Consider the following 24,965-nt stretch of genomic DNA (forward strand, 5'->3'; position numbering starts at 1 on the left):
AAAGTAAATGTTAAGTTAAATAATTTTTTTTTTAGAGTTAGGGACTTACTGAAAATGAATAGCGAAGGGATGTGTGGATAACTGTCTCTCTTTTGATATGCTGCCTACAGCTAAAATAAGACTAGTTACAAAGGGCCCCACCCCTGAAATAACTTAAGGCACAGTTTAGAGTTAATGTGTGCGCTCACACACAGACTACAGGAGCTAGAAACAATTCCAAAGCATGCCTGCGTGCGTGCATGCTTACGACTCTGGCTTTCCCAAGCAAAAGCGAAAACTTGTGAATAAGCTTAGAGGCTGAAGGGGTTAAATGAAATACAACTCTCCTTTTCCTGTGCAGTAAGGATTAGTAACCAAACAGAAGCTGGAGAGAAGAGCACTTAAGAGCCACTGTTTGAACCAGAACTAGGAAAGTGGGTTTTGGAGCTTGGCTGCAGAGTGGCGTAAGTGTCTCCAACTTCTGCAGTCGCCTTTCACAGGTACACGCAGAAGGTAAGAGCTGACTTTGTGTTCTGGGCTGTGTCCTGATCCCTCTACCTGGATATCTATTTTCTGTTAGTCTTTTCAGCACAAGCTGCTTGTGCTGTTTAAACTATTTTTTATTTCCCACCATTTTTTTCTTTCAGTTAAAAGAGTAGAGGGGAGAGGGGAGACCAGAGTCCTTATGACTGCAAAATTTTACTTCCTAGAAGGGAGGGAAGAAGACACTCGATGTATTTGGTGAACATTAATCCCTTTCACTTGCAGTTAATTCACTGAGATTTTGTGTAATCAAAACTGCTGTTCCTGGTGTTGTGGTTGGGGGGAGCAGGGGAGTGGAAGGGGAAGGTGCCAGTTTGGTAGGATGCTGGAAAGCCCACTGGAGTCAGACATACGTGCTCTGCTAGAAAGAACGCAGAAAGCAAGACAAATGTAGCAGGGATATTGACTGGAGAAACATAATTTTTGCCGGTAGGAATAAAAGCCTGCCTAGGTGCTAAGACTCTTTTACCCCCTAACTATCACCCCTGGAGCGCTCAGCTGCTTCTGTTTGTGCGCTAGCAGGTGCTGAGGGGAGGGAGTGTCTTCTAATCAGTGTTGCATTGCTGTCAGCTGGGTGAGGCAGGATCCCTTTGGGAGGCTCTCCCCAGCCAAACCTTGTCGGAGTCACAACAGACCTGTTTGTGAAAAGGAAGGTTTGCAGGACTGGATCTCTCATCCCTGAAGAAGTCCGATGTGTGAGGCAGGCCAAGGCGGCAGCTTCAGGGACCTGTCCTGGCACAGAGATGGTAACGGGCTAGTAGCAATGTGGAAGGGCAGTAGATTTGCCTGGTGCCCTGCTGTTCCTTGTGGGTGGTCAGGTGGAGATAGAGGAGCAGTTGACTTAAAAACTGAGTTCCAAAGCTTTGATGAAGGTACTGTTAGTTTTGCATGGAGTTCCTAGGACTAGGAGTAACTGGTGTTAGTATGGGGGCTTAGGGAGATGGTATGTTTCTTTAGGTCTGTCTGTAGAGACCCTAAAGAGGTTTTGTAAGAACCTTTGCTTATTACTTTTGAAAGCATCTTCACAAGACTTGGGAAATTGTTTTATCCCTTCTGCATTGTACTTATGAGGGCCCTTCAACAGTTTCTCTGTAAGCTGGCTTGCAACTTCTATGTTTTTCTCCTGGCTTCTTAGAGATATACCACCTTCTGTAATGCCAGAGCATTTCCCAGTCTCTGTAGACAGAGCAGCCATGAAAAATGATTCTTTCTGACGTGCAGTGTGTTGATGAGCCAGTGTGCTACACAGCCATGTGTGTGTTGGACAACCTCATTCTGGGCTCTCAGGAGTCCAACAAATGCTCTGCTGTTACAGGGAGCAAAGAGAAGTGTTTGTGACATGAAACAATGGTAGATAGGACCGTGTATGTTTGGCATGGCGCTAGCTTAAACTAATATTTGTTCATGTTAGTAAATGGAATGATTAATAAAATGCAAAAAAACTAAAACAGCAAATTTGCTGTGTCTGGAAGTTTTGCTTTTAGCATATTTTGCTGTCCAGCGCGAGATAGTTAAGACTTCTTTTTCAAGCATATTCTCAGGTTCTCACACACTGTGGAGCATCCTGACACCTCAGAGGTGTTTGTTTTTAGAATATTTTGCTTCATGAGTGTAAATGCTTGATGGCTTCACAGAAATGCTGGGGTTGGGATAGTTTCTTTCTAGCATTTGCATATTCCAAATCTGTTCTCTAGTAAACAGTCCACTCTGAATGTAGCATTTGAGAAAAGGTGTGTGATGAAAGATTTGAGGTGATTTTCAAGCAAGGATGTAGGTTTTTGTTTGCTGGTCTCTCTATGTATATAAATTAAAAATATTAAGTATAAAACTAAATTATCTTAATTTTAAGGGAAAGTGGCAATCGTTATGCTATAGAGAAGTTAGAGAATGGATGATTTCAAATGTTGCTGTTCAATAAGTATAGTAACTTCTGATGCAGATTGTGTATCTTTGTTTTTGGGATGGGCTGTCTCTCAGATCCAGCTACTTCCAGCATGGTAAAAGAGAACACTGGTAGAGCTTATCTAATCTAGTTGCTTCAGGGTTTACTTGCCTCACAAATTAGGCACCAAGATTCAGCTGGAGTCTGTGTGAATGGCTGTGCCCTGACTTGCTGAAAGGGTTTAGGAAACAGGAAAGGAGTTATGTTGTTGCAACTGGTTTTCTTGGTAGTACTTGAGCTTGAGTTAAAAGATCAAATTTTATTCTAAAGTAACACAGATGTTCTGTTAAAATAGCGAACCTGGTGAAAAAAACCTCTGACCTTGATTGAGGCCCCGTTCTTCTGAATGCAATGTAAATAAGATCAAATACTGTTCTGTGCCTCAGAACAGGTAGGGCTTAGGCTACCAGAAGGCTTTCTCTTTGTTCAAAGGGGGGCTTAAAATGTTAACCATTTTATTAGTTCATGTACGTACCTTGTGACTCATCAATATGCAGCAAAAAGCTTTTTTATAAGAGGATGAGAGCTGGTGTTTTGTATAAGAACAGAACCTAGAATACATAGGATGCAATTACAATAGTCCTCATGATTTGTGTTATAGGCTCATCATTAGCTGAGTGAAGGGGTAAGTGTTCTCCTAGTGGCACATTGGTGCTCAGTGAACTCCAGAGGAATTAAGTTGCTTTGCTCTTAGGTCTGTAGGAAGGATTATACAAAACTGATGATAAACCCCTTAGTGCACCTAGCATAGCTACTGAGCCTAGACAGTGACAGATGATTGCTCTAATCCAGTACAGTCATTTGCAGTTATGCCCATGGTATAAGGGACTTGTCAAAAGAACTTATTTCACTGGAAATTATACTCTGCTGGATACAGTTTCACTGTCTCATTTTCTTAAGACTCTTGGATCTGAAATGTGATTTGTTGTGGTCCAGTCTTGTCTTGGGCAATGAATAGTAATGGTTACTAGATGTTTGAGAAGGGACTTTAATATAAAAGGATTTGAGTGTGTACATACTCATATGCATAGTCTATGTACAAGCCACTTGTTTATGCGTTCTCACACAGTAACAAGCTCGCCTTCTTGACATGCAGACTTGATGTATAGAAAACAAGTGCTATCCACAGATTGTTTATTTCTCTGCCTAGCCCTTAAAGCAGTAATTGGAGGCTCTGGTTTGGGCATCCGTGGGAGAAACCAGCTTCAGAGCAAAGAACCAGTTTATTTTTAGATCACACTGTTGTCATTTTGCTGTGATCACACAGTTGAGCATGTGCTTCCTTTGAGATCTCTCCAGGCACTGCAGTGCGATCGCACCCTCCTAAGATCATTTCTTATGAAGTTAATTTTTAGTGACAGATGAAAGATGCTAGGGCTGGTATCCTTAGAGACTGCAGCCCTAATTCCACTAGCACACATTCTGCCTCCTAAGTTTGTTAGTCAAAAGTTCTGTGGTTTTTTTCTTCCTTTTCATTTCTTTTAGTTCTTCTCATGTTAGTCATCTTTCCCTCGCAGAGTAATGTAAGTCAGTCCACTGACTTCTCTGGGGAAATACCTACTTCATACCACTGAAGGTATGTCTGCATCACAGTCAGTAAGGGTGATTCCTTAGGGAAGAGATGTACCCATACAAGTGTAGCATGCTTGGCATGTTTACAGATATGTATAGTTAAAACTGAGTTCACTTAAAAAAAAAAAGTATCTTAGGTTCCAGAAACAATGTAGAGGCAGCAGCAGTCAAAACCCACATGAGGTTCAGGGTAAATATTCTCATGTTTTCCTGTCTATGTTATTAGTCCCCGAGCAAATTTGTTTAAAGGTGACACAGGTGTTCCTTATGTATACTACAAGCATACTGTTGAATGTAGGGCTAACATCTTCTCAGTGAACAGAGATGTAGATCTTGCAAAGAGAGGCAGAAAACAATTTGCATTGGTTTAAAGTTTCCTTTTGAGATAATGCTTGTTTGTTTTTTTTAACCCCTTGCACAGTGCAGAAGATTGCCATATTTATATTTAGGATGGACTGAAGTTAAAATCAGAAGTAATTTTCCAGTGTTGAAATCCTTTATTTTCCTAAAGAATTCTCCAAAATTTGAATTGGAAGGGATTAGTCTTAGCTGGCTAACATGTTTGTAAACAGCAGCAGTGCTCAGTGTCATGTAATATTTCAGATCAGGCTAAGTAACTCATATAAGTGGAGCTTGAGCTGTGACAAGACAGTAGTAAATGTAAAAGGTTGTTAGCCATTCCTCTTCAGTTACCTCTTCAATTATGTTAGTGTTTGGTATGTTATATCCTGCTCACGTATTTTCCATAGGCAGTGTGTGGCTTGTTGTTGCAATTTTAACTGTCTAAATTAGTCTGTGTGCACTTGTCGTTATCCCTACATGCTCCCAGCTTTAATTAACAGCTAAGCACAGTGAGACTACCAAAATAGAAGGCAGAATCCTATCTTTACTCCTTATAATGAATCTCTAGCAGCAAACCTAGTAGTGGAAGACTAGTTGCAGAAAACTGAATCTCAGCTGATATTAATAGGTAGACAGAAAATTGTCCTCATGAAATACTGTACTAGCTGACATAGTGGCCACATTTACTTGGAAGGTGCTGCTTCACTGACCTAAACCTTAGATACTTCATTGTGGATTTTGGAGAGTGGGAAAGAAGCAGGTCTGCCTCTTCCCCACCCCCTGATAGGGTATGGTGCGAGGCCTTACTAGAACTTCTGTGTGTTACACAGTCTGATCTTGCTCTTGCACCTGATGATTTTTCAGCTACGGTTTTGTGAGAGTTCAGTTTTCAGATTAAAACTGTACGACAGAAGCTGCTATAGCTTCCCCAGTTGTTGCTGAACTTGGCATTGCTGTAGAAGTCCTCTGTAAAAACACTGTCAGTCTGAGTCAGCCACATTAAGTGATGGCCCAGTGTGGATTTATGTGCCTGTTACAAATCAGGCTGAAGGCTGAGATGAAAGCCTATTGATACAGCAGTCTAGAAGATGCTTGTGTTACCAGTACTCAGTTCTCCAGCCAGCTGGTGCTCTGCTGCTGTGCTCATTAGTAAGTTTTTGTAACTTTTGTTTTTCATTTAACAAGGTGAATTTTAAAGTTATTGTAGCTGAAAGTTTGTCTTTCATAATATGCATAATAAGGCTGAAAGTGCATCTTAGCAGGGTTACTTTCTTGATGAGGATTTGTCAATGCCTAGCTTGTATTTAGAGTGAATTAATAAATCTCGATACTAATGGTAAAGATATCTCTGTAAAACTTCTACTCTGACAACTTGTGTCTTGTCTTTCTTTTTTCTCTCTCCTTTCCCACTAAGCCCTTTCAACCAGTCTTGTATATAAACACATGTTTATAAACACTTATCCATTGCTTTATATATAAACAGCTCTTTATGAATGTGGCTCATTCCATGGTCAAGGCAAAGGAAATTCAGTATCCTCCCACTTTAACAGGCACATGTACATTAATTGGCTTATCTGCCCTAGCCCAAAGGACGTCAGGCTCAGGATTTCCTTTGGAAAAATGTCAAACAAAAGCTGGTTTACTATAGTCGGGGAAGAAAACAGGCATATTAAGAACTATCTTGAATGTGATATCCTCTGCCTAAAGGGATGATTGGTTTCCTGGTTCCTCTGGGCTGCGTGATGTGGTCCTTATGCTCTCCCAACTCAGTTCCCAGCCTAAGTAAAATGAGGTTTTTCCCTACCCTTGATCCCTGCTCCATGGAGCCCCTTTTTATTCCCTGCCTTCATCTCATCTTTTTGCTGTATGTATATATTTTCCCTTTCTAACTCTTCCACCAAAAACTTACAAGGTGCTTCTCAGTAGACAAGGCAAACAGAAGCAAGCTGGAACAAAGATAAGCTGACAGCAAAGCAAAAATCATGTCTTTAGAAAATGTAATGAGTCTAAAAGCTAAAAGACTGCTCTGAGTGAATGGCTAAATAAGTTTATGCCAGTGGATAATTGGGCAACATATCATCATGCTTTCTGACTTCCCACCTCCTTCAACCAAACTTCTAAAAATATAATGACTGAGGGAGATATGGTATGTTAACAGGGGATGGAGTTGGGAGTGGAGGGAAGGGAAGGAAATTCTGAAAAGGTGCAAGTAGCGGGATCACAATGGCAACTTCTGCTTTAGTGCTGTAAGTGCTAAACTTTACAGTAATCAGTTTCTATCTATATTGCAACAGGCAACTATTTATTGCCGGGGTGGCCAGCCTGTGGCTCACAAGCCATGCAGAGGCAGCTTCTTGTCAGGACTACCTCAGATGGGAATAATAGATCCACACTGGGTTTCAAATCCCCAGCTGGGAGACTAAATGAACTGTAAGGACCTGCTGAATCTATCATTGCTGGGTGGCTTTGCCGTTTACCTGCATGCCCAGCTAAATCTTGTCTGGCAATAGAAAAGTGGGAACCCTGAAGGGGTCTTTTTATCATCTGCCTATGAACCACTCCCAGCACAGTCCCTGACCCACACATATGGTATGTGTCTTTGGCCAGAGGACGACTTAGAAATGTGGTTCACAGGCAAAAGACAACTGGTCTGTCCTATGTGCTAAACAGAGAAGACTCATGTAGCACTGGCTGTTCAATTATTTTAAAAAAGAATAGAGAAAACCCCAGACTGATAAATCTGTGAGCAATGGAACTCATGAAACCTGTTTTATTCTCCCTATGTGATCTGATTCTGTACTGTCTAAACAGCTTAAGTTCTTGTTTAGCCAAGGCTGAGTTATTCATAACATCTCTTTCAAGTTTGGATTCCTTCCTGTTGAAAAGAAAATGTCATCACCTAAATGGGTTAAAATTCTAATACATCTCTTAATCCTGGCCCAGTATCTTTTTCCCTCAAACTAAAGTTAACTTTATGCTTTCGAAACCCTGAAACTAGCCAGCTGATTCAAAGTTATTTTTACATATATATACAGGCAATGTAGGTCTTGTTTCCCTAGGAACATGGATGTTGAGAGGTTATTTGGAAAAGAGGCCAAGTTTAAGTAAGCAATCTTGAACCTTGTTTGTGCATTGGAAGGCAAGATTTGCACGTATAAAGTAAATATAGGAGTCATTAAACCTATCCTTGATTCTGAAATGTACTCCTGGTCTTAATGAAGATTTGACTGATCTTGCTAAGCCTGCCTGGGCCTGGATAAGAGTTTGTAACTAAATAAAATATTTTTACAGCAATTCACTGCTGGGTCCACTATAGAGAAATCTCCAAGACTGCCCATCTGTCTTTTCTAGACCTTCTATTTGTTAAAGCAAAACCTTCTTTCTTGAGTGGGTTCAGTGTTAAGCCCTGAAATAAGGGTGCTTATCCCAATTTCCAATTGTACTGGAGTTGTTGTGTTCTGTCCAGAATTATGAAATTCCAGCCGTCTCCTTTGTGGCCCTCTGACCCTCCTGTCCACAGTGCCACGGAGAAGTAGGTGCTGTGGAGGCAGTTCAGAAAGGGCACCAGAACATCCTTTCAGAAGTTGCTGAAATTTCCACAAAATATGATTTGATCCATACTGTTCTGGAATGGAAGTAAGGGTCCTGAGTGGCTAAAGTCAGATTCAGGTTTGAATTTCTCTAGTGTTCGGAGGAGTTTGGGTCAATGTCTCTTAGAGAAAACAGCTTCCTAGTTCAGGTCTGGACTGACTTTTTTTGACCAAGCTTACAGATGGCTGGAACAAGTCACCACTTCAACTCTTTTATTCATCTAACCTGAGCAGTTAATGCCCGATGTGGTTGGCTAGACACTTTGAATCTCTTCTGGTGTATGGAATGGAGGTTTCAGCTGGGCACACCTTTAGTTCTGGTTGAAGATTCTGGTTGTTCCTCACTTTTTGTGAACTGATTCTCGTAATACCTCTTGCTGAGATAACTTCGTATTTTAGCACTATGGCAAGAATTCCTCCATGTGAGCTTTCCAGCAGCTGTTCCATATCTTGAGCATAAAGTCACTGTTTCCCCTCAGGCCCTGCTGCCGTTTCTGGGTGGAGGGGGGTGGAGATGCTGTTCTAGCACACAGTGGGAAAAGGGAGCTGGGGAGGGTTGAAGAGAATTGAAGAAGGGCAGGAGGCACAGGGAGCAGCAGCTGCTGTTGTTGTAAGTGAAAGCACTGCAAAACACTGTCCTTTTCATTCCTTCCCCCGCATACCCAGCCTTCAGTGAGAAGAATGGCAAACAAGCAGAATAAACATATGCTGCAGTATCCCAGGTCCTAGAAGGAGTGAAGGAGCCATTAAATCCAGAAACAGAACTTGACCTTTTTTCAAAGGTTTCAGGCAGATTCCCCAGTCCCATCTGTGTTGTCTGTGGTTCAAAATAAGGCAAAAGGGACCAGTGCTGAATACTACATCCAAGGAAGCTTTTAAAATAACAAGCTTGTTGAAGCTCGGAGAATAAGACACTAGATTTGTTTTGCAGTGGGGGATTTAATAGGATACAGAAGGCCCTGTTCTTCCTTCTGACCATCCTTCCTGGAATCTGTTGACTAGTTTAATAGGGCTGAATGGTCTAAACTTTTTAATGCTAAATTTGGGACATATGGCAGCAATTCTCATGCAAGTGCAATGGCACAAAAATGCAAGCAAGCAACAGAGCTGTAACCTCTTGCTGCTTTGATGCAGGGGATTGTCCCAAACATTGGGTGCTGTCTCTAGTTGTCTCCTCAGAGAATCTTTTTGATCTATGTGGCTAAAAACCTCCAAGATACTAACTACTTGGAGAGTGGGAGAACTGCTAGCCCTGGTGAGCTGCTTCTCTAGCCTCTTCTCCAGGAACCTCACGTGGCTTGGGCCCAGCTCCCTGTCTGCCTCTTGGCTCAGATGCCAGAAGGAGCTGAGTGGGCAGTCCATTAGCAGCAGAGCAACACTGCTGGAGCAAGGGATGTGATTTCCACAGCCATCTCTGTGAACCTGAGAGGTGCCTGGAATGGAAGATGTGAGGGAGGAAGCTGGGGAAGAGATTCCCCTTCCCCCCCCCGGGCAGTAGGAAGAGGAGCTGATCAGTCTCAAAGATTTACCTCTGTTTGACACCAACACCATTCAAGGAAAATGCTATTCTCACAGTGCCCTTTGCTAGTGGTGTGAGTACGTTATAAGCTGCTTCAGGAAAGCTTTGCTGTTTGCATGCATGGAACTTGTAGCAAAAGGGTCTCTCCTGGCTGTCTTTCCCCTCTGAAACTATTTGGCAGTTGGATAGGGTTCTGACACAGATCTAGCCTGTGTTTTGGCTCTTGGCCTCTACAGCATAGAGAGTGTACTTGACCTCTTGTGGAGGGCATCTCCAGGTTGTTTCTTCCTTGACTTGAATGGGAAGAGTAGTAGCAGCATGGGTGGGTGATAGAGGGTACATAGTCTTCCCACAGTTTCTTAAGAAAGACTAATCCGAAATTAATTAAAGTCTATTCATATAAAAAGCTCCTATAGCTTAATTTTCTTATGAATCATATGATTGGCACTCAGTGTACAGGAAGAGAAGCTTATCAGTGCTAGTTTTGCCAGTTATGTTTTCCCTGTTCATTGCTATTTTGCACACGGAATTTGGTGCAACTGGATTTTCAGCGCTTAGCAGTTTTTATATCGAAAAGGAAAAACACTGAAGAACAAACTTCTTATCCCCAGCACTGTGAATGTTGGGAGTGTCAAAATCCATGGTATATATGAACTTAGAGAGCTGTAATGAGCTGTGATTCAGTGAGGCCTAGCACTATGAGAAAAATTATTGCCCATCATAAAGTAATCTGAAATATGCAAATGCTAGATCAAGCAGATTTCATTTTGGGTATATTTTGTTTCTGATTTGATGTTCTCGGGCAACAATGATTTTATAGCAATATTATCTTTGTTAATGGTGATACACATTCTGTATTTTATTTGGATTTAACAGGCCAGGCTAAAGGAACTATATATGAAGTTTTAATATTAAAATGGATGTTGTTACAATGACTGATGAGGTAAACATTTCTTCCGTGATGCTTTTATGCACTGTGAAAGGAAGATTTCTCCATCTTTCCTTTTCCCTTCCCTTTCCTTTCCCAAGTTAGATAGAAGCTTAGACTAGATAAAACTATGCTAGGAATATCTAGTCCATCTCTTCTTTCTGGGCTTAATCAGCTGGTCATGAGAAACAGGCAGTCTCTAGTGGCTGAAGTGTCCATGGTCACAGCTGTAAACATGGGTGAGTGGTGGTTGGTGTGGGCTTGGTTGCTGCAACTCAAAAGAGGATGGATAAAGTAGCAACAGGCAATGCACCAATGAAGTATTGTGGTCCAAAATGTGCATAATGCCCTGATTTTAAGGAACTGTTTTATGCTGCCATACCAGTCTGTGTGGCCTGATCTCCTTTCTAGCTCTGTAAAAGGGATATTACTACTGATGGTTGAATCTAGCTATAGCTGTCCATGATGAACTGTAGGATTTTAAACACGCAAGATCACACAAAGACAGACATGAAGCTTCACCAAGCCACAGAGGATGAATATAGGGTACAGAAATGTTAACAGTGGAATTTCGTACCTTGGGTTGGTTGAAGTCATTGTAATCTTCAAGTATTTTATCATGTGCATATGTAAAGGAGAGGGAGGGCAGACATGCCACAGCATGCATCTTCCACTGTGCCCAGGGATGGTGTTCTCATAATACCAGAGGAAAGTTCAGGGAAACATTTGCACTCAGTAATTACATTCTGGCTTTCTGTGCAGGGTAATTTCAGTCTTTGCAATTGCCTTCATCTACCCAGGGAGTGTAGTGATAAAACTTCTTTTTCTTTCACCTTGATTTTTAGTTTCACCTCCATTTTTACTGTATGGTATCTTAGCTTTTCCGCCATACAAACAGCAAAGAAGCAAGCAATTCTGATCAATAATCTTTATGTTCCCACAGGCAGGGATGAAGAACTTGTTCCTTCTGCTCATGCTAGCAATGATGCCACCTTCTGCATTTTCAGTAAGTAAAAGTTCTTCTGAACACCATTACGAGAAATGAAAGATACTTCTCTTAAGGACTGTCAATATCTGTAACTCAAGTATTTTGTAGAAAGTATTCCTGAAAGAGCTAATGGGTCCGAGTCATCAGGCCTACTGTGGTACATGTTATGAAGAGTCTAATATGGCAATTAAATAACAAAATTCTGGTAGTGCCTTTGGCTTTAGGGGTGTTATCTGCAAAGCAGTAATTGCTGTCTTCCGCTTCAAAGCTACAGAGAGTTGTCACTTGAAGTAAAAAGGATTAATCTTTGGTTAGCTGGTTTTTCTCTTTTCTTTGGTCTTAGTGGTCTAAGCCATGTGGTTTAGCTTTACTGGGGGAGGTAATCTTTATTTTAAGCCAATTTGATATTGTCAGAAAAAGAAAACAGCTATTAGGAAGGGGGATTCCTCTCCCTTTCTGAAAGAGAAGTAGGATCTTACTAAAGTAAATGCAGCTTGAGAACAGTTTCTCTGAGTTTAACTTCAATTATATTAATGAGTTGGACATCTGAGGTAAAAGGTGACCTGCTGAGTAGAGTGGAAGTGTTAGCAAAGGAAGATGTGATGTGTGTGTTTGTTGTAAACAAATGGGGGGGGGGGGGGGGTGGTAATTATCACCTGGAGTAAGTTTTTTGTGGGAGTAGTGAGGAATTATAAATATGCCATTAAAATTAATGAGTCCATAACTTATAATCTCTAGTATGCTTATGAACTTCTGTTCCCAGGTTCAGTATTTGCAAATGCTTTCTAGGCCTTCTTTGAAGATCAGGGGTGAGAGGTCAGAAATCAAGCAGAATTTGTTAGTCGTCATAGATTTTCTATCTTACAGGTGGAAATATCCTTAAATGAGATCTTGCTATCTCACATCTAATAGAAGATGTTGCTGTATGTTCAAAGAACCAGAAACAGAATATACTATATTCAGTTCATCTGGTCACCTGCCTATCTCCAACCTGGTGATTTTTTGGAAGGGAAATGACTGAAACCCTGCAACTGTGAAGGCTGACATTTTTCTGTAGCATTAGACTCTGTCCCCTGTGTGCAATCAGTAGCTCCTCTTGAAGCCATGCTGAATGAAGGGAGAAGGTTTTGCTTGGCCACCACTTAATTTCAGTTTCCCTGACGTGCTGGATCTGTCCAAGCCATGAGGAAGCAGGAAGATCCAGCAGCACTGAGGCGCTCTGCTGTGGTAATTCTCCATTTTTTTTCTGAGAGGGAAGAGAGAAATAGTGTTGGTTTCATATGGGCCATTCCTTACCAGATGCCAATGCAAGTAGGCTGAACCATAGCAATAGACAACTTGTGAGAGCTGGAGCTGACAGGACTGATTGTAGTGGTGGTAACTCAAGTCTGTTCTAGATCAGGCTATGCACCAAGAGAGTAGCGGAGCTGCCTGAACTCCTGTAAGTGGGACAGCTTTGGAAAAGCAGTGCCTGCATGCCTCTGTTTCACTGTGCAGAAGAAGAGTGGTAGCCCTGCTGCTATAAATGCAAATTTTGTATTTGCATGGTGGAAGAAAGAAAGGGAAGGAGAGGGTGAGGCTGAAAACTGAGGCAGGGAATACTGCATGCTGGGAAAGTAAGTTGGAGAACTGCTTGCTGCTCTACACTGTTTTCCACTCCTTTAGGGCTTCACCTGAGATGGCAGGCTAATTGGAAAAAAAACTTTAATCCATGTCACATAGCATTGAAAAGGTCCCTTCCCTGTGCTGTTCTTTTGTAATTCCCAGTGGCAGAGATGTAAGAGATTGTCAGGTGACATGGTGCATTTCCCCACACTGAAAGAAAAACATTCCTTTAATGTATAGTAGCATATCTCTAAGAAACTGAGGCTCTGTCTCTTTAACTGTGCTAAGTATTAGATCCAGAGCAGCCTTGCAGCTGAGACAGTAGCAATTTTTTCGATTTTGGTATCAAATGAACTGCCAGTATAGCAGCACATGGGTAGAAAGGTGGGTCATCTCCAGCTATACAGTGAATAGCGTATGCCTCAGGAAGAAGAGGGAGGTGGTGGGAGAACTAAAAACAGCAGAAAAGGCACAGGCTAGCATGTGTGGGTTTTATTCCAGAATGAACTGCTTACCTCACTGTTTGCATCGGGGGACGCAATGGATCTAAGATTGCTTCTTGGACACCTTTTGTCCCAGAAGCAGGAAGGCATGAACTTGTAAACACAGAGTGCTAATGGGAGTACAGCTATAAACATGTGAACTGCAGGCTTACACAAGGATAAAGAAGATGGGTCTACAGGGATTCATGTCTGCTTGTGATTAAAGGGTGTAGATTGATGCCTGCTGTTTTTCATCTCTTCATCTACTTTTGGAGTGGAGTAGCTGAACTTGTTTTTACTTCACTGATTGTTAGGCTAGGGAAAGCAGCAAGCAGAATAAGGGCAGAAATGTTAACAGGGCTGAGACTTTAAGAGCAGCTGAGGCTATTGCCTACATCTTCTCTCTGCTACCAGTCTGGAGTGGCTGGTTTATCTGCCAGACGTGGCAGGCGGTATTAAGGAATAAGAGAGGGATTCCTGCTCGTCAAAGCCTCTGGCTGCTGAGAATTTCCTGCTCCGTGCTCAGTCCTTGGTGGGACCTACTAGACACTTCTTCACTTCTTTCCTGCTAGAATATGGAGAGGGTCTTGCTATACAGCACCTGCGGTGTCTGTCCCTTTCACCCAGCTTTGAAGGATCTGGAAAAGGAGGTCACCCATTACTTGTAGCTCCTTTATTGTTTGCACTGTGGTAGTATTAGAAGCTACAGCTGTATGGTCAGGAGGAGTTGTGTTTAAGGGCTATACAAACAGGAAAAAAAGATGCCTCTCCATCTTATACCCTAGCTGTTAATGCAGAACTGAGACAGAAGAGTCTAGTGCAATTTCAGACCACCTTGTCATTGTTTTTAGGAAGGTTGTGAACAGTGGCAATAACGGAAAATGCCAGTTTTGTGTTTTTGTCGTGATTCTTCCTGTGTTTTCAGAGAAGGATGAGGTGATGTAAAAGTAAAACTGCCTGAGCCCTGTCCATTAGTGCTACTGCTGACAGAACGGTGCTTCTGGTGCTTTAGAGTAAATAAATTCTGAAGATTTTGCATGTGGCTAACTGTTCTATTACTGTTGCGTGCATGTATTTGGCATGATTGTGCGTGTGTGTGTGTGTTGCATTTGCTTTGTGGTTGCTTTATGTTTAGTAAACATGACATTCATCAGATTTCTCTCTGCCTCAATTTCTTTCTACAAGTGTGATTTCATGTTGGCAAATTTCTGCATCTGGAACTCCTTCTTTCCAGATTGGAAATGTCTTATCTGCCCATACCATGAGATTATTTCAAGGAAAAGATGCTCGTCAAGAGAAGAGTTTTATTTAATCTTTTATGATCTGTAGGCATTAGCTGATAGTTAGATCATGTCCAATACTTATATTTGCTCCTAGATTGTACTGCATGTGTGCTTAAAGTGAAGGCTGGTCTGAGGCTTGGCTGAAAATCATATTCAAATACGTTTCATCTGGACAGTATTGCTTTCTATGGGTCTGCATTGCTAGGTTAAAATGCTGTTTTTAATTTCTTCTAAAGAAATGAACATTGTTATTGTTCAAACACTGTTAATCTATTGACTAAACTGCTAAACCCCTTAACCAGATCTGACTGAAAGGGCAGAAGGTGCTGAAGGACTTCAAAGTTAAGGTCATACAGAAACAGTGAAAATTATTGTGAGGAGGGAGAAAAAGGAGATTTTATTAATGTTCCTACTGAGGGGAAGGTAGAAAAAGTGCACAAGAATAATTGTACTGGGTAGGACCAGTTCATTTTGCCCTACATCCTATCTCCAGCTATGTCACAAACACATGTTCAGAAAAAAACTATAAAAAAATTGGTAAGTAAGTACAATTTCTTCCAATATACTTCCAGTCTCCAGTCATTTGTAGTTTATGAACCCTTTGAGCTGGAGACCTCTCTATTTCTCTTTCCTAAATTTGGTGTCCTTGAAGCCATGTAGACTTCTGGCATCACAACATTTCTGTCATAACACCAAGATCCTGCTCTTGAGTGGTAAAGATCAGCTTATATGTAATAATTTTATTTTTTAGGATAGGATTTGTGTTTTTCCCTGTGTTACTAGATGTTTCCCAAGTTACCTACATGAAATCTTAACTGTCATTTTAGTGACAAGTCACTTATAGTATAGTGTCCTTCCATAGTTCTTTGCAGCCTGTGTCTGGTTCTCTATTGTCCTTTATTACCCTGAATTACCCTTATCAGCTGCCTTCATTACTTCTGTGTTTTTGGTGTAACTTATAGATGTGTTGAGCAGTTCAGTTTCCTTACGGAATTCTGCTACTAATGTTAGTTTTTGCAGTGGATGGAGATTTTACTCCTACCTTTGTTTTTGTCTTTGGGCCACCTGCTCATCATCCATGCAAGGACTTTCCTTCTGGCTGCTTAGCTTCCTTCAAAGCTTTAGGTGAAGGATTTTGCTGAAAGCGTTTTGGAAATCTGAGTGTATCTGACAGGTTACTCTTGTTGACATGTTTGTGGATCTCTCAAAGAACTGCAATAGTCTTAGAAGGATTTGTCTTTTTAAAAAACATAAAATCATAGAGTAGTTTGAGTTGGAAGGGACCTTAAAGATCATCTAGATCCAACCCCCCTGCCATGGGCAGGGACACCTTCCACTAGACCAGGTTGCTCAAAGCCCCATCCAGCCTGGTCTTGAACACTTCCAGGGAGGGGGCATCCACAACCTCTCTGGGCAACCTGTTCCTGCCTCACCACTCTCACAGTAAAGAATTTCATCCTCATATCTAATCTAAATCTACCCTCTTTCAGTTTAAAGCCATTACCTCTTGTCCTATCACTAAATGCCCTTGTAAAAAGTCCCTCTCCAGCTTTCTTGTAGGCCCCCTTTAGGTATTGAAAGGCTGCTATAAGGTCTTCCTGGAGCCTTATCTTCTCTAGGCTGAACACCCCCAACTCTCTCAGCCTTTCTTCATAGGAGGGGTGCTCCAGCCCTCTGAACATCTTCATGGCTCTCCTCTGGACTCGCTCCAAAAGGTCCATGTCCTTCTTATGTTGAGAGCCCACAGCTGAACACAGTATTCCAGGTGGGGTCTCATGAGAGCAGAGTAGAGAGGCAGAATCACCTCCCTTGACCTGCTGGTCACACTTCTTTTGATGCAGCCCAGGATACAGTTGGCTTTCTGGACTGCAAATGCACATTACCAGGTGATGTTGAGCTTCTCATCAACCAACACCCCCAAGTCCTTCTTAGGGCTGCTTTCAATCAACTCATCGCCCAGCCTGTATTTGTGCTTGGGATTGCCCCAACCCATGTGCAGGACGTTGCACTTGGCCTTGTTGAACTTCATGAGACTTGCACAGGCCCACCTCTCAAGGTCCTTCTGGATGGCATCCCTTCCCTCCAGGTGGTTGACTACACTACACAGCTTGGTGTTGTCGTCAGACTTGCTGAGGGTGCACTCAGTCCCGCTGTCCATGTTGCCAACTTCCTTTTCGTGTTTGAGTTTGTCCAGGAGCTCCTTGTTCATCCATGCAGGCCTCCTGGCATTTTTGCCTGACTTCCTCTTTGTTGGGATGCATCGCTCCTGAGCTTGGAGGAGGTGATCCTTGAATATTGACCAGCTTCCTTGGGCCCCTCTTCCCTCCAGTATCCCATGGTGCTTCACCAAGCAGATCCCTGAAGAGGCCCAGGTCTGCTCTCCTGAAGTCTGGGCTATGAGCTTGCTGTGCGCCCTCCTCGCTGCCCTATAGATCTTGAACTCCAGCATTTCATGGTCACTGCGGCCAAGGCTGCCCTTGAGCTTCACGTTCCCCACCAACCCCTCCTTGTTGGTGAGAACGAGGTCCGGCATAGCACCTCTTCCATTCTTCTGTGTGGTTGGCCCCCCTCCCTTCTGTGTGTGCCGGTGGGGGAGGGTTTGGCTCTTTGGCTGTGGGCTGTGGGTCTGCTGCAGACCGCGCTCGGGACCAGCCATCCAACTCCTCCTCAGCCTCCCTGATGCTACGCAGCCTCCTCGCCGACTCCTGCAGCTCAGCCGCCTGCGGCAGGAGGTCCTCCACCTGGGCACAGGGTTTGCCGGCAGCCCTGCTGCCTGTCCCTGCCCCAGGAGAAAGGTCCCGGCCCTTCCCGGCAGTCGGAGGTCTGCGCTGCAGCCTCTCCCTCCCGCAGCTCCGTCTGGGTGGAGGCATCGGCCGCCGCTGGGGTAGGTGGTGCGGACCCCCAGCCGCAGCTGCAGCCTTTGCTCTCGGGCGAGTGCCCGCCATTCTGCCTTGAGGGTCAGGTAGAATGAGTGCCCTTGGCCTGCGCAGATGGCCACAGAACGGTGCCCGGTTGCTGGGTTATGAGGACTTCAAGGCTCTCCACTTGGCTGGTGGAATGTCCCTCCGACGACGAGGTGCCCTCCCTGCGCCAACTGCCGTGCCAGGCCCTGTTTGCCCGCTCTGGTCCCAGCGCTCCTGTGGGCTGCCCTTGGCGGGGCTGGGGGGCGGCCGCCATTACTCCTGGCCCTGCCCGCGCCTCGTCAGCTGCTCTCCCTCCAGAGAGCTGCCGGCTCCTGGCGGGTCCCCGCGCTCCCCTGGGGGTTTTCCTGGCTCGGGAGACCCCCCTGTATGCCATGATCCCCCCCTCTGCTGCAGAACATGCTGGCACCGGAGCTGATCCTTCAGTGAGTGACTTGTGGCCTTTTTCCCAGATGTACTGTATGTATGCAGGTGCCTGCTAATTCTGTTTTTTGTTATCATATCTAGTAATTTATCAGTAGATGTCAGTTTTACATTATGTGGGTGTACAGTTCCTCGGGTTCCCCTGGGATCCTTTTGTAAAGTGGTGTGGTCAGATTTTCCGCTTTCCAATAATCAGATGCCAAAGGGGTTTTCTCTGAGAGGGTTGTCTGCTAGTATGTAACAGTTTATCCATTTCAACCTTGAGTTCCTGTTAGGCCCCTTGGATAAACAACTTCTGGTGACTTCATACTGTGTGTTTAGTCCACTTTTCCATATAAGCTTGGGGTCATAAAGTTTTCTTACAATCCCCCTCTTTGTGGAGTTTTCTGAATGTCCCCAGTTCCTTCCACAAGGATTCCAAGAATTAATTTGACTACTCTGCAATGGCCGTATCTTTTTAGAGAGCTCTTTTTATACCCTAGTCAGCTCCAGGCCACCCAGAGTTTCTGGAAGGCTTTCCATTTCTGAAAAGTAACTATTATCTGCTCTGCCTGCTAGCCAGCAAGCCAGCACAGTCCCGTGGAGCAGTACGTGCCCGGTTCTGCGGTGGGTGAGGCATGCGTCGTGTCCTGCCCAGATGACAGGAGAGCTGGGGATGTGGAAGGAGCCAGGTGTATGGTGGGACAGCCCATAAAGAGGTAGAAGGGTGAGGGGTGTTGGGGAGGTGAACACAGGGAACATGGAAAAGTGTTGGGAACAATGAGGGAGCGGGTTAAAGGATGTAGGGAGAACCTGAAGTGTTTTGAGTAGATGAAGGTGTAGGGGAACTGATGGATTTTAGTGGATTTGTTAGAGGGCATACGCTAACAAGCCATGGCTAGGGTGGTACAGGGGGATAAAAGGAGATATACACAGTAAGTGTCAACCACAAGCCATTAAAACTAATGAAGCCTTGGATTTTTTTCTCCTCTTTGTGAAGCAGTTTGTCTTAATAAGATACTCTCGTGTACCATTTTGTATTTTGCTTCCTGCTGTCACCATCTTGTTCACTTTCATTCTTGTTTTTCTAGTTTTGCTCAAATGCAAGTCTTTGATTGCTTATTCATTATTCATAAAAATGGTACTTGGCATTCTTCACCTTCAAAGCTCTTCGCAAGCCTGCTGTGTCTGAGCCAAGATCAATGGTTGAGAAAGAATTATAAAAAAATGCTTTGCTGATGTGGTTCTGATTAATTCACTTATTTTTTTGTTGCGTTTTTGGCTAATAGCATAGCCGGTCACAGATGGATTTATCTTGAAAATGCATCTATTGGAATAGTAGCATGTATCTACATTATAAACACGTGATATACACTGTATGTTTTCAGCTCCCTTTCAATTAAGTGCGAGTGTTGAATGCCACGTGTCTTGCAGGGCTTAGCTATATGGAAACATTATGGGTGGCCATCATTGTAGTCCTGGGTAGGTATTCTGGATATAGAAAGGAGAAGGAAATGGTTCACATCCTGAAAGCACATGGTCTAAGGATACACTCCATGTGGGTTGTTTTGTCAGGACCCTGAGGGCACTACTAGGCTTTACTCTCCCTGACCGGGCTCCCCTGGGGCTGTCAGCTCCTGCCCCAGTGATGCTGCAGCGAGGCTCCGCACAGCCCTGCCCATCCCAGCCATGGGCCCTGACAAGCCAGGCCCACCTGCAGTCCCAAGTCCCAGCCTGGCTTCAGCTGGAGATTCCCAGTTCCCAGGGCTGAGGCTATGCCCTGGCTTGTGCTGCTCCCTGGCTTGCCTTGCCACCCTGGGAGAGCCCTCTGCTACTGGCCCCCAGCCCACAGGGAGCAGCCAGCCCTCGGGGCACCTTGATGTTTTTTTCTTTTTTTTCTCCCCTTATTAACTTTTCTCTAAGCAATTATTATTCAAACTTAGCAAAGCTGCATTTTTCACAGGAGACTTCTTACTTGCCAAGACTTTGGCAATGAAACCATTATGGAATAAATGACCGTGGTGATAACTTTCTTTTGTGAAGTGTTTGGTTTTCACCCTTCTTTCATACATGTTTCATCAACTGGGCTACAGTTCAGGGGTGTGTCAAAATAAACATTAACCTTATTTCAGAAACTATAAGCCCCAGAAAGTAGATATTTATCAAATAAGAGGATGTAGTGTTATTTCAGAAACACTAAGAAAGGTTAAAGAGAGACAGTCTGATTTTGACTAGTTTTAAGACATGGAAACACTGCATAAAGTAACAGTAATACCACATTACTCATTTTATCATTGACAGGAATATCTGTTTTCAGTGGGTGACAATTGTACAGGGCCTTGTAGTCAACTTCCAATGTCAAGGATTTCCCACCATGTTCTCAGTGTTGGCTTGGAGATTTGTATCAGATCTGAATGGACCTAGTAACTCTGTGATGCAGCTCAAGAAGTCACAGTAACAACTTTTCAGTGTCCAAAAAGGTGCTTCAGTTGCAGCTCAATGGACCAAAGCTATGTGACCTGTTGCAAGCACAAGCCTTGTACAAAACCTCTCAAGCATAGCATGGATATCAGTAACCATCTGCTTTGAGCAGTGACTGTTGGAGTTGTGTAATATGATGTTTTGTGGCTTCTTGTCAGTCTGGAAAGGCAGCATGAAGGATCACAGAATAGTTCGGGTTGACTATCTCTAGGCCCTCAAAAGTGCCCAAGGAGTAAAGGAGACGCTAGGGGTAAGAACTTGGCTGGGATTTAGGTTGTTTGGACCTGTGACTGCAGACCTTCACTGCTCACTTTGGACTGTATAGAAAATTGATATTTGCTTTGATAGCTTGCTAGTGTTTGAGTTGTATTTGAGTTGCAACAAGGCACTAGGAAATTATTCTTGCTGAATCACTAGTCCACATTTGGTTATATGAACTTTGTGGATCACTGCATGCCTACAATGCATCCATCTGGGAAGCACAGTCTGCTTCCCATGCATAGTTTCCTATCCATCTCATCAGGCTGACTGAAAAGTCTTTCAAGGGCCCCTTTTAAAGTGTTCCTACATACCACTAACATCTTCTGTCTTTCTGAGTCAAGTCCCATTTATAACTCCTCTTCCAGTGTATGTTTCATATATAAAAATAAATATTATGTGGTATATATTATGCTATCTAGGACCCTTTCCTATCATTCTTTTGTCTCTGATGCATACTCTAATTGTCTTTAAAGATGAAGTCTGGAGCTCTAGTGACTCAGAGGCATAGCTTTTTTACTTGTTGGTTATATTGGATACAGTTGGCCTGATAACAGCAGATGCTGCAACTACATCAGCAATACATCTATCTAGGAACTGATGAAAGCAATGCAGTGTTCATAAAAGTGAAATCACTGGCCTTCTAAACTCTCATACCACAGCAGCCTGTTTACCAATGAGCACTGAGAGCATGTGGTGCCAGGGTCACGTGCATCATCGTTATCCCCGGAAGTTATGCATTTCTGTTGTCTTAACAGGCAATAAAACTAGACAGAGCAGTTGGGCATTAACTGACTGTCCTTTCTGGAGTTTTTAGAAGTCAAGAAAGATGGTTGTATGCTTTCTCTTGCTTTTTCTGAAACATTAAAATAGATGCTTAATGTATATAAAGGAACTGCATTCTTGTATGTGTGTTCGGCTGAAGCGAGGAAGGAATGGAACCAAATGAATTGGTAACAGTGATGAAGTTTGTAGATTTTTAGTTCTGGGGTCCAGGAGGGACTGGGATTTAGTTGTCCTGGTTCACGACAGATAAAGCACATTCCAGAGTCTGAAGAGAGCAGAAAGAGGCTTTTGGAACAGAAACTAGCTGACAGCATCTAGAAACATCTTGTTATCATATTATGTAATAATAGATTTCTTATTTATTATAAATATGCAGTTCTATGTTTGCCTGTGTTACACATACATGCAGTTACTGAAGCAAAGAGGACTGTGCACAGATTTCTGAATGTGGTACCTGGGCCCCTATTAAAATGTTTCTCTAACACTATACAGGTTTGGGAGGATTCTTCTGGCTGATGCTCCCTTTGGGGTGTACATAAGTGGGGTGATACTGAGAAAATGATTGTTCCCGCACTCTGCGGATACATAAGCCTTACAACAAAGAGTCCCTGCAGATTTTACTCTCTATAGAAGGAATAAAGAAAGCTACTTCTGTAGGAAGGATATTGGAATATTTATCAGGTTGGGGGGTGTGTGTGTGTCAGGGAAAGGCTTTCTATCCTAATTGCCTTCCAGTAATCTGACTTTCAAATGCTCTTGCTTTGGATTTTTATCTATGTGTTTTCTTCTCCCTTATGCTGACTGAAAGGTCCCTTGTTTCCAGGGTGAGCTAATACTGCTCCTAAATCAGTCAATTGATATAGAGGAATAAGACTGTAGAGGAAACGGAGTGGTAGCAAGTTTCATTCTTTTGAGAGTAAGGAAGGGGGGATTACAGGGGGAGGAATTAGGTGTCTGCAAGAAAAACTTGGGAAAATAAGATGCCTTGCTGAAAACTAATACTCTGTTGATGGGATTACTCCCAGAAAGGCAAATGAGAATGCAGAAGACGAACACTGAGCTCACTATCTGGAATGGAAGAATGGGAGAAGGGTTTGGCAAGGGGTCAGGGAGATGTTGACTTGGCAGAGGGAGAAGGTATGTAGAGGTGGCTGTAACATGGGTAGTGCCATTGAGTGAGCAGGGTGAAGGCAAACAGAGTTAGTCTGAATCAGAAAACTTGTCCTGAAGGATTTTGCTTGCAGAAAGAACTGCACAAAACGTCTGTGAAGAAAATCAAATAGCATGGGCTAGGAAGAAAGTGTTTCACATTAGAGCAACGTAAGTAATAGGCAGGAAGAATTTGGGGAGACTCTGCAGCTAGATAGTTGTGGGTAATTTGGTAGTAAGTGCATAAATGTGATCGGCTAATATATCTGACTTGCTCTACCAGCAGCAGGGAGTTATTCTTTAAAAGAGGGTGAAAGAGAGAAACAAGACTAACTCAGGCACATATGATCAGGCAGGGAGTATGTGTAGAAAATTACAAAACCTGTTTAAATGACAAGGGAGGATTAACCTATGCATCTTGCCTGAGTTGGATTCACTGGATAATTTATTAGGCTAGCCCCTATTTCTAGCAGAGATCTGGATGCCTTATGTAAAAGCAGTTAACTGAAGTGACAGTTATGCTCTTAAAGTGAGAAGCTTGTGCCTTCTCTGTAGGCCTTGGAAAGTGACCTGGGGTGGGTAGAAAGTGCTTGCTGAGTAGGGTTAATATCCCTGCTATGGTGAAATTCTCCATTTCTAGGATCTTCCTCCACTCCAGCGCAAAAGCCTTGCGATGGCACTTACTAGCTGGGTGATCATTAGGGAGTCACTTACAGGGGGATGCAGGAGGGACAACAGGAAGGAATGGAAACAGACCAGAAGCAGGGAAACGTAGAAGATGGGAACGTGGGGTCCTGTGTTCAAGTCAAAAGGGCCTGTGTGAAACTAGAGGATGACTTGGGATCCAGACCCAGGGGTTATATAGATTTGATGTGTGGGAGGGAATTAGACTACATCTCAATAATTTTTTACCTTTTGTTTCTCTGCCTGCCCACTCTTCACTACCCCAAATGGTACGCATTCCTCTCTCTGTTGTATAATATATAGGTAAACTGCCCTATAGGTGCAGCTACACAGCAAACTGTTTTTACAGCATCACTCCCCATGTAATGTTGCATTTACCTTCTTTTCCCAAGTGGAATTAATCCTGTGGCATCTTGCAATTATTCTTTTTTCTCAGGATATTGCTATTCTTCCTGCTAAACCCCCATGTCCTGCTGTATGTGGATCCCATCAGCTGCAGTAGGCCCTTTTTCCCTGAAAATGTGCTATTTCATGTGCTTCTAAGACAATCTATTTTGGTTGGTTCCATTGCACTTGTAACTTCTGGTCTATATTACCACGCTTATTTCTCTTCATGTCCGTATCCACTCAGACTTTCTAAACACAAAATTAATTAAGGCTGTAGCTACTGACAGCCCAGACCTTGACCTCATCATTGGACACAGTTGGGTGGGGGGGAAAAAAGGTCCATGTATGGAATTTTGTTGCAGCAAAAAAGTGTGTTCCGGGGGTTTCCTTACCGCATCCTTTATTTCTCTTAAGTACCTGGCTTGGAGCCTAGGATTTGGGATTAAGTGGCTCTGCTGATCTGGTGTGGAGTGACAGCGCTCATAGTCCCTCAAGTGATGATTTGCCTTTGCTGCCTTGCTGAAAGGAAAATGTTACCCTCTTTCAGATGGTTATTCAAAAGTCTATGAGAGTCTATGAATAGACAAATAGTAACAGTTTAAGGGAGACTATAAAGCTGGATGTGCTATATGGCTTCAGGAAGCTAATGCTCCTAGATATTAGAGGCTTCATGTTTCTGATGTATTATTCTCTGCCACTTTTCGTACTAGGAATACAGCCCAGCAAGACAGTCTCTTTTGCAAGAGAACACATAGGAGCTCTGCTTCGTTTTCTTTTTTTTCCCTATGCTGCCATGTCTGTTTGATATGTCTGTGGGTTTTTTTTATTTACAGGCCCGCCGGATGAAACGGCAGATTGATGTCTGGGGGAGCTGGGGTGAATGGGGCAAGTGCAGTCGGAGCTGTGGCGGTGGAGTCAGCTTTCGGCAACGGCGCTGCTATTCCCAAAGGTGAGGGCTAACCTCCTTTTTCTTTCTTTATATGTGTTTGTCTGTTACTGAGCTCCTGCACTTATGTTCCAATATACATCCAGAACAAAAACACCTAGTGTTTGATTCCAGGGCAATAAGTCACCTGAGTCCACTTTGAGATGATCCTCAGCTTCAGTCTCGGCACTGCTGTTTT

At 43.2% G+C, this 24,965-nt stretch overlaps 1 protein-coding gene across 1 annotated transcript in view; it reads left to right on the forward strand.

Moving 5' to 3' along the window:
• Positions 1-24,965, forward strand: part of LOC104831126 (papilin-like) — a gene marked incomplete at its 3' end in the record, with an annotated part of 65,892 nt that overhangs the window by 21,681 nt on the left and 19,246 nt on the right. Inside the window, exons 3-4 of the mRNA XM_010566498.1 lie at positions 11,359-11,421; positions 24,675-24,790. Of these exons, the coding sequence (XP_010564800.1) occupies positions 11,365-11,421; positions 24,675-24,790 (173 nt within the window). The remainder of the gene's footprint in view (positions 1-11,358; positions 11,422-24,674; positions 24,791-24,965) is intronic.

The sequence above is a fragment of the Haliaeetus leucocephalus genome, unplaced genomic scaffold (assembly GCF_000737465.1).
Source record: "Haliaeetus leucocephalus isolate CR32 unplaced genomic scaffold, Haliaeetus_leucocephalus-4.0 Scaffold213, whole genome shotgun sequence".
NCBI classification, from domain to species: Eukaryota; Metazoa; Chordata; class Aves; order Accipitriformes; family Accipitridae; genus Haliaeetus; species Haliaeetus leucocephalus.